At 43.6% G+C, this 8656-nt stretch overlaps 1 protein-coding gene across 1 annotated transcript in view; it reads left to right on the forward strand.

Moving 5' to 3' along the window:
* The window catches only part of AOPEP (aminopeptidase O (putative)), a gene marked incomplete at its 5' end in the record, with an annotated part of 184133 nt that extends 176000 nt beyond the window's left edge, over window positions 1-8133 (forward strand). The window contains 3 exons of the mRNA XM_084278581.1: window positions 1917-2003; window positions 4026-4170; window positions 7259-8133. Coding sequence (XP_084134707.1) covers window positions 1917-2003; window positions 4026-4166 — 228 coding nt within the window. The 3' untranslated portion in view covers window positions 4167-4170; window positions 7259-8133. The remainder of the gene's footprint in view (window positions 1-1916; window positions 2004-4025; window positions 4171-7258) is intronic.
* Window positions 8134-8656: the final 523 nt, after the last annotated feature.

Raw genomic sequence — 8656 nt, forward strand, 5'->3', positions numbered from 1 at the left:
GGTGTAGAAGAGCAGCAATCACAGGAGAGGGCCACAGTCCCTTTCTCCTCCTTACATGTCTCATATGTGCTATGAGAAAACATAAAGATTTTTATGACAGAAGGTGCAGGATAAAATATATCATATGTGTTTGTTTTCTTTTTGGTTAACTCGCCCTAGAGAAGAGAGAGGTAGTATGCGTGATTTTTGAGCCTTGAAGTTTTGGTCCAGGCACGGAGCTGCTCACTGCTATGGGAAAGGCCCTGTAGCAAAGCTGGATAGCCTGGGAAGATTTACTACTGAAATGTTTCATGTCTCCAGGGAGAAGCAGCAGCTGGGTACAGTTTTGAAGGTCTACATTATGCATATAGGCATCTACAGCGAAGCTAACTGCATCTTGGAAAGCTATTTACTTTTGTAGATTTAGCACTGGTTCCACTTTAAGAAACCTAAACAGCTGCTATTTTGCCAGCAGAAGGCTTTAAGAGACAGTTTTCATTCCCTACCCATGCACTGTGCTATAGCTCTTCAGCACCATACAGGCTGTGAGTGCAAACTCCACTTGGCCGCAGACAACTCTCAGCATTTTATTTCATTTGTAAGCTCTGCTCAAGCCTTTTTGTGTCAGAGGTCAGCTGGAAAGAGGTACCAGGTACCCAAAAAGAACTATTCCAGGACCACCGAGCATTTATTAAATTATGCTAGTGGATTAACATCTGATTACATAGGTCTGTGAATGTTTTTTGTTTCCCTGGGATGTACAGTTGACAAAGACTGGGAGGACAAAGAAAATACTGCCGAATACCTTGGTCCCAAAAGCAACAATATGCTTATGCGACTTTATTTCCCTCCCTTTCTGGTTTCCACTCTCAAGGTTATCAGTAAATCAAACATTGTTCAGAAATTGGTTCATGTTCAGCTGCTTGCTGTGAGCATAATTTGGACTCAACTTCTGAAAAATATTGGAACTGCTAATGTCTTAGTCTTGCTTTGAAAGGTAACTGTCATTAGGGGTCTTGTCTTTTGAAAGATGGTAAGAAAAAAGGCTGAAGGATTGGGTGGGAGTGTTTTATTGCATTTAGCTGTTTTCCTTTAGGATCAGCACTGAGCCAGTAATGGAATATAACATGTTGGCCTGGGCTCTGCCTACAACTGAAGAAGCCTTGCTGGGGAATAAGGTGTGCCACTTGTGCCACAAGAGTGGCTAAGAACAAAGTCAGAAATTTAAAGGGGGGGGCGGGGAACCCAAACCCCAGAAACCATGTGTAATTAGTGTTCACGTTAATGAAATAACAATGTTTTTCAATTGTGATTTGTTTGAGGAGCTCCATGCTTTTCATTACAGTACGTTAATAACTGGCTGTGTCTCACTTAACTGAAAGCTGCCCATTTCGTGGGCTTATGTCTAGCTCTTATCCTTATGGCACAGGTTTAATTTGGCACAGAAGTATAGCTAGGACATTTTGTCACATGGATTATACCCTTATGAGGGAAAATTATCGATTATATTTTGTGGCTCTTCCAGATGTTTGTTGTGCTAATCTCCCTCTCCCCACATCTAACAGCATGAATGAAATAACCTCTAGCCTGACTTACAGGAAAAATGAGCCAAAACTGGAAACAGTAGAAGTGAAGAGTCTGCAGATCTGCGCCCAGATCTGGGTTGGCTTGTTAACTTGGAACCAGGAGTTTGTCTGTGGGTGTTCTGGGTTTCCAAAGCCTAGGCTCACGTGTCCAGAGCGCTGCACCTCTGTCCAGATCACCCACGAGAGCTAGCAATCAGCTGTAGAAATAAACCCCCACCCACCAAAATACCCAAACCTAACAACAACAAAACCAAGCTGGTTGGAGCTGTATTGTTCAACACTCACACAGATAAAATACGGGTTTTGGGGTCGTTCTCCCCCCTGCAGCTAATGTGTTTTCTCTTCCCAAAGGTTCGCCATCGATGGTGTGAACTTGTTGTTAAACACAAATACTTGCCGGGGTACAGAGATGTGGAAAGATTTCTCAGAGAAGATCAGGTCAGTCACCTGCATTGTCAAAATAATTGACTTTTTGACACCCTTAAACGTGAAACTAAACAAAAATAGATTTTAATATGTTTTCCTGCTGCAATTTGTCAAAAACTTCAGTGTGCATTTAGATGTTGCCTCTTCTGCCCCTTAAACACTATAGTTTAAGGAAGCCTGTTTGCTGCTAGGGAATTGCTACCGTTTTTGAAGGTGTTCAGAGGTTGGCCATAGGTGATGACTTTACTGTGGCTTTTTATTTAGGCCACTGTGATCTCACAATTCTATGTGTACCTCTGTCTCATTCTATTTCACGTTGATTTGTATTTACTCACTGTGAACTCTATAAGATCAAGACATTCACTGCTTAGGGCGGCTGTTATATATTTACAACATATGTAAAAAATAGAAAATGTTGCAAGATATGTCAGACTTGAGGCAATGTGTTAACATCTTTAGCTTTTATACAGTGAACAAAGCCATTAACAGACAATGTTGGGTTTTGGGGGGTTAGGTTTTTTTTTGGTGCTTTCAGGCAATTACATGTTGTCACGACAGCACAATGAAGTTGTTGCAGTCTCTCATGCACTTTCTCCCAGCTCTGAAGTATACCTACTATTTATATCTCAGTCAATAAAGAGGCCCCAGACTTCCTGGCAAGCTCTTTATTAAAAAACAAACAAAAAAATTTAAAGAAAATATAAAGAAGCATAATCCACTATTATTTATGAAAATAAGGTTTTATATATACTGTGCATATTTTAATCTTGTGAAAGGATGGACCTCACTATCAGCACAAGCCTTGGGATGAGCCCTTGAGTTCATATACCTTGATAATCCTTGAGTTTGTAAACCTGAACATATCAAATGGTATTGTGTTTGGAACAGATATTATGCCCAGAAAACCCTCTAACATCTTCTGCAGTGGGGGGAGTTGATTTTTGCACATTTTTCTTAGGTAATTTTCAGTCTCTTTCATTTCCTTTACTCCATCAGTGCATACAGTTTATGGCACCACTCAACTTCTGGAGTGATTACAAGTCAAATCAGAGAAGTTGCATGTCCTTACTGATCATGAAAGACTTGGCTTTTTTTTTTTTCTTATAAAGTCTGGGAAAAATGCAAATGTGAATATTTAAACCCTTTTCAGAACTACAAAAACCCAGTCTAGTTTTTTGCTTGTTAATATTTAGGCTTGGGGCAAAATTATTAATGCTTGGGTAAAAGAAGGTAAGTGCTACTTGTAGCAAAATTCCAACATTATGAAATTCTCTGGGAAGAGAAAGCCAGTGCTTTGCTGCCAGGGTCCCAGGTCCCACCCCCACGTGTCCTGTTACCTTGCTTGAGAGCTGCGATGTCCAGAGCCAGCAGTTGAGAAGAGCATGCCTTCTAACCAAACCAGCATTCAGGTGTGTTCAGCTCCGTATCTCAGGCATAAAGAGTCTGACTGAGGCAGAGCTGGCCACGTTCAGCTGACGTCCACCCAGAGCGCTGTGAAATGGGGCATTTAAATTGGTCTGGTTTGGTCGATGCCTTCTTTGTGTGTGTTGTGGGGTTGGACTTGATGTTCTCTTAAGGTCCTGTCCAACCCCTACAATTCTGTCTTTCTCTGTGTGTGTGTGTGTGTGTGTGTCCCAAATTGGAAAGAAAACATGTATCCTGGGGTGTTTGGAAATACTTGAAGTAGTGGATGAAGAAAGCAGATTACAGTTCAAAATGCTGCAAGAATAACGGAGCAAGAAAGTGTTTTCTTGCCATGAGACAGCATACAATTCTTCTGTTCTGTTCTGTTCTTACCTATACAATACAACAGATAGATAACCAGCCTATGGCTAAAGAGCAGCAGAGGAAACTACTTTTTTTGGGGGGGGGGCCGGGGGGAGGCTGGGTGTTACAGGTTGTACAGTATATTCCCTATTTTGTTTTGTCTTGTCTGTTTTGGTTTTTAATGAGAGGAGGAGGTCAGTGGAGCAAAGCCCTGCTAATGTGTTGTTACGGGTGACAGGATGCCTGTGTGCTGTGCTCCTCTTTCAGGCGATGGGGGTGTACCTCTATGGCGAATTGATGGTGAACGAAGACGCCAAGCAGCAAGAACTTGCGCGCAAATGCTTTGCTGCCGCACGCGAACACATGGACGCGTCCTCGGCCAAGGTGGTGGCAGAGATGTTGTTCTGAAGAGGTGATTTTCTTCTTTTTAAATTAAATGCCCTGGTTTCGTCTCATATGGAAAGAACATGCAGAGCTCACTAAACATAGGGCACTTTGGTGTGCCATGGAGCTTGTGGCTTCTTAGCTCAAGTAACTCTTGTTAAATATCTGCTTTTTGTTTTTATCTTCTTTTTCCCTTCTTTTTATTTTCTTTTAAGCCCAGCTGTTGGAGCAGCAAGTTAGATATGTGTAGGCACTAGCTGGGGAGCAGGGAGTGTGATTTTGTTGTAGATTTTGTCCTGGACTGTACAAGAGGCACCTGCGAGTCAGAGTGGCCAGAGAAGGCCAAGCTCCACCCGCAGTTCTTTCCCCATTCTGTATTCGTAACTCTGCTTGCAGAAATCACAGTTGTGCGAGGAGCGTTTGTGTTTAATGAAGCTGCGAGCTGGCTTGGGTAGGGAGCACGGTCCTTGGAAAGAGCCTGAGCCCACAGTGGAAGTACCAAACTGCACTCGGAAGCAAATCCGAATCACGTGAGAACAAGCCGATAATGCAAATGCTTCCCTCCTTCCCACCCTGCCCCCCATGTTAAGTGTAGCGAGGCCTTTGAAGACCCAATTATGAGGTAAGAAGAGTAGCCGTAACATGAAGAAGCTGCTTAATATCATACATAATCTAGCTTGTTTCTGAAATTAGTGGGGAAGAATTACCAGAGGAAAAAGCAGAATTGCAAGAAACACTCATGAAACAGAGGTTGCTGCAGGCTTTGAACTGGCAGTTTGCAAAGATATTCTTCATTTCTTGGTCTGTTTGAGTGGCCAGAGGTAACCTCACAGTGTTTGTACATGCCTGTTTAACACATAGCCAATTAGGATCGGTATGAACGCCTCTTCCAGTACAGCATACCTCAGATTTTTGCTTAATGATATAACTCATCTGACTGACTGATTGCCCTGGTTGTTCACATAACTTTACACTTCATTTGTGGTAACAAAACTCAGGCATATAATTTAGGAAAACCGTAATTTTCTAATTGCTGCCAAGCAGAAATCTTAGTTTCCTCCTGTTGAAGCCTGTACCTGATAGCGAGTTCTGCTTGAATTTGTGGTGTTCAGTTAATCCTATGACACACAGCCGATAGATCCCATGAAAGTTTGTTTATGCATAGCCACGTTGCTATTCTCTATAGACAAGAACTGTGCCTGCCACGAAAAGGATTTGGGAAAAGTGGATTAGACTGTAGAGTGCCAGGATATCAGTTGTGGGGGTAGGAGTTTCACCTTCTAAAACAGGTAGAAAGGACTAAGGGACTTGATTGCATCCTCCCAGTTACCAAGGTCCTTCAGGAATTTGAGTTATGTTCAACAGTTTTCAATCTGGTAGATGCCTGGAGTTCGGAAACATGGAGGTGCAGTTTGTTCTTGATACTCCTCTACACTCTTCTTTCAGTTCCTTCAGTACCAAAATTTCTACCAGCTTCTGGTGCCGAGTAATTAGCACAGAAATATTACAGGGAATATGTGTTAGCAATAGTCTAGAATCGCTCGTATGACTTTTCAGACAGGCTAGAAGTGCGTGGCGAGCTGTGATCTAAAACGTAAATATACTGTTACAAGAACAACACCCCGTGTGACTTCCACAGCTTTCCTTTAATGTTGTGGCTGTTCGGGTTCCTGGCATGATGATTTGTGACTTAAGATTAAAATCACATTGCCAGGGATTACCACACAGCCATGACCGCAGCTGCTAGTGCGAGACTCAACATAACTATCCAGCCCGTGCACAGCGTGGAATCCTGCCCGTCCATTGAACAAAACAGAACAAAAACGCAAAACAAAACTAACTGACAAACAACCTCCCCCTCCCCCCACCCCCCCAAAAAAAAAATCCCAACCCCAAAATAAAAAGAGGAAGGCGGCAGACGCATCGCGGAGGAACCTCATCCGATAATTAGCTGTACTGAGGAGGAGACCTCTCTGGCGAGGTGCAGAGCTTAGCTGATTGGTGAACAGTGATTGTTTCCCTCTTTGTTCACAGTGGCTAAGTTCTGCACCTGGAGAGAAGGGGAGAGGAGACTTTTGTCAGCCTGCCCGGGGCAGGGGGTGTTTGCTGGCTGAGACACCTCATTGCTGAACGGGCAGATTTACAGTGAATGTGCACGTGAGATGCAGTGTATCGAGGATAAGAAGCAGAGGGACTGCTTCTTATCTGACTGGGGGGGAGGACCAAAGGCTTTAGTTGGGGTTTTTTTTTGGGTTTTAGTTGAGAACAAAGAGCGCTCCTTGAAGTCTTGGTCGGACTGCAGAAGTAAGGCACCACCTACAGTGATTTGGTTTCCGTGCATTTTTTGAAAGGCCAGAGGAAATTAATGTTTGTGACTTTGAACTGGCATTGTGTGCAAAGGTTTGTTTCACAGTCTTGTCTTTAATGGATGCTGTCATGATCTCTCTGCAGTTGTGGCTTAGCACTGTGTGTGTGTCGTTTGCAGGAAATGGTTGTTTCCGACTGGAGCTGCCACTTACGGCCGCTGCTGTTGTTCCAGGCTGGCGATGGACCCGTCCTCCGGTGCCTACTGAGCTGATATCAGTTCTGATTTTACACACTGGCTCAGTTCAGCAGGAACAGGAGTCGAGCCCTAGAGCAAAAAAAAAAAAAAAAACCCACCCCAAAAAAAGATGTACCTTTTCTGAGAGCCTTTGGGAAATGTTGTTACAGTTTTCTCTCAAAAATCCAGTTAGTATATGCTTTGATGTCCGGATGTTAAACCTAAACGGTGGAAAAAAGGTGGAAAAGCTACCTCAGTACTGTTTAGACAACTGCTGGTTTGAGAAGAAAAGGTATGTGGATACGGAGCACATCACTGACCTCCTGCGTTGTTTCAGAGTAAATCCCTGATACCCACAAGAAGGTGCTTGAACTGTAGATCTTCCCTGCCGTCTCCAGACATCATGGTGGTAGCTCTACAAACCTGAAGAGATCGCTGTTAACTCTGTAACCACAGTTGTGCTCTACCCATAACCCAAAAAATAACTCCATTTGGAAAGCTGGGGCAGTCGTGAATGTACTGATACTCCTTTATTGTGACAGAGAATTAACTTTTACTGCTGTTTCTGTTGCAGGAAAGATCACAGAGACACTCTTTTAATATATCTCCTACTAAACCCCGATGGTCTAGGATTTCACTGACCCAAGACATCAAAGGAAGGATTATGTGACTGTTAAAACAATCAGATGACAGAAACATTTACCTCCCAGTATTTACATCTTCCAGAGGCTCACTGCAACCAAAAACACCTAAAAGTGCACATGCACAAAACAAACCACACACACACACAAAGTTACTGTGGCTTTAGGTAGTTTTCAACACAAGAAATTTGGGGGTTATCCTTGATATTTGGCAAAAAAACCCAAGCTAAAAGTACCGTTCCAGTTTTCAGATGCCAAAGACTCGTTTTGAATGATTTTGTGCACTCCAGTAATTTAGCCAACATCAGTAATCTCTGAAATCCGATATAACTGTGTTCTGTACTTAAAATTTTGCCTGCAACAACTTCTACACCAAATGGAAAAGCCAACAGAGAAATTGGCAGGAGCTGGAGCGGGGCTGAGGAGGTTAACCCGAAGCTGAAATAGTGTGTGAAATGTGACCAACCATTGTCCTGGTGATATGAGACAGGACTGAAGGGAAAGCAAAGATTGGCATTCTCTCTCTCTCTCCCTCATGTTCAGGTTAGCTTTTACCAGATAGTCAGGCCTTGGGGGTTGTGAAAGTATTTCCTGTACCCCTGTGCCGCTCCTTTTGCACAGTGATCTGTCCAGCGTAGCCTTTCTTTCACAGGAGTGTACAGCTCCACCGATCAGAAGACATCCCAGTTGTTCCTTCTAGAGACATTAGAATTTAAGCACAAAAAAAACCCTGAAACCTGTGAACATACTTTGTGCACTGTTGTTTTACCTCAAATGCTCTTGTAAAAATAAATACTTATTTCAAGTATGTGTAGTCTCTCCATTGCACAGTGGTTACTTTATGAACTTAAAAGAAATAGCCTATTTTTTGCTTTTGCTGTAGGAGAGAAGTGGCTGAAAGTTCTTTAGGGTGTTAACAAGAAAAAAAGAAATGTGGTAATTACTTTTTTTTTTCTAATTTGCTGTGCTCAGAGTCTAAAGTGAGAGCCACCCCTGTCTTCAGCACAAAGCATAGTCCCCCTTCGCCTCACGGCGTGTGCTGACCTCCCCCTTTCTGGGCACGCAGTGTCCATACCTGCAGCGTCCATACCTGGGTTACGGGGCACTTGGCAGCGCCTTCCAAACGCAGCAGGGGTCAGGAAATGGCCGAGGGCGCGTGGCGGTACCGCGGTGACTCCTACTGCGGTTCCGCTGACAGGTGCAGGAGCCGAGGGGGCCTGGTCATCCATGAAGGAGTTAGGCCTTATTTCACAGGCTTTTCCCCAGAGGCCAGTGGAGGAGCCCTGGCTGCTTTCTGCCTGTTCCCTTGTGCATGGGGGATGAGCTGGGTG

The sequence above is a fragment of the Gallinula chloropus genome, assembly GCF_964237585.1.
Source record: "Gallinula chloropus genome assembly, chromosome: Z".
Taxonomy (NCBI): domain Eukaryota; kingdom Metazoa; phylum Chordata; class Aves; order Gruiformes; family Rallidae; genus Gallinula; species Gallinula chloropus.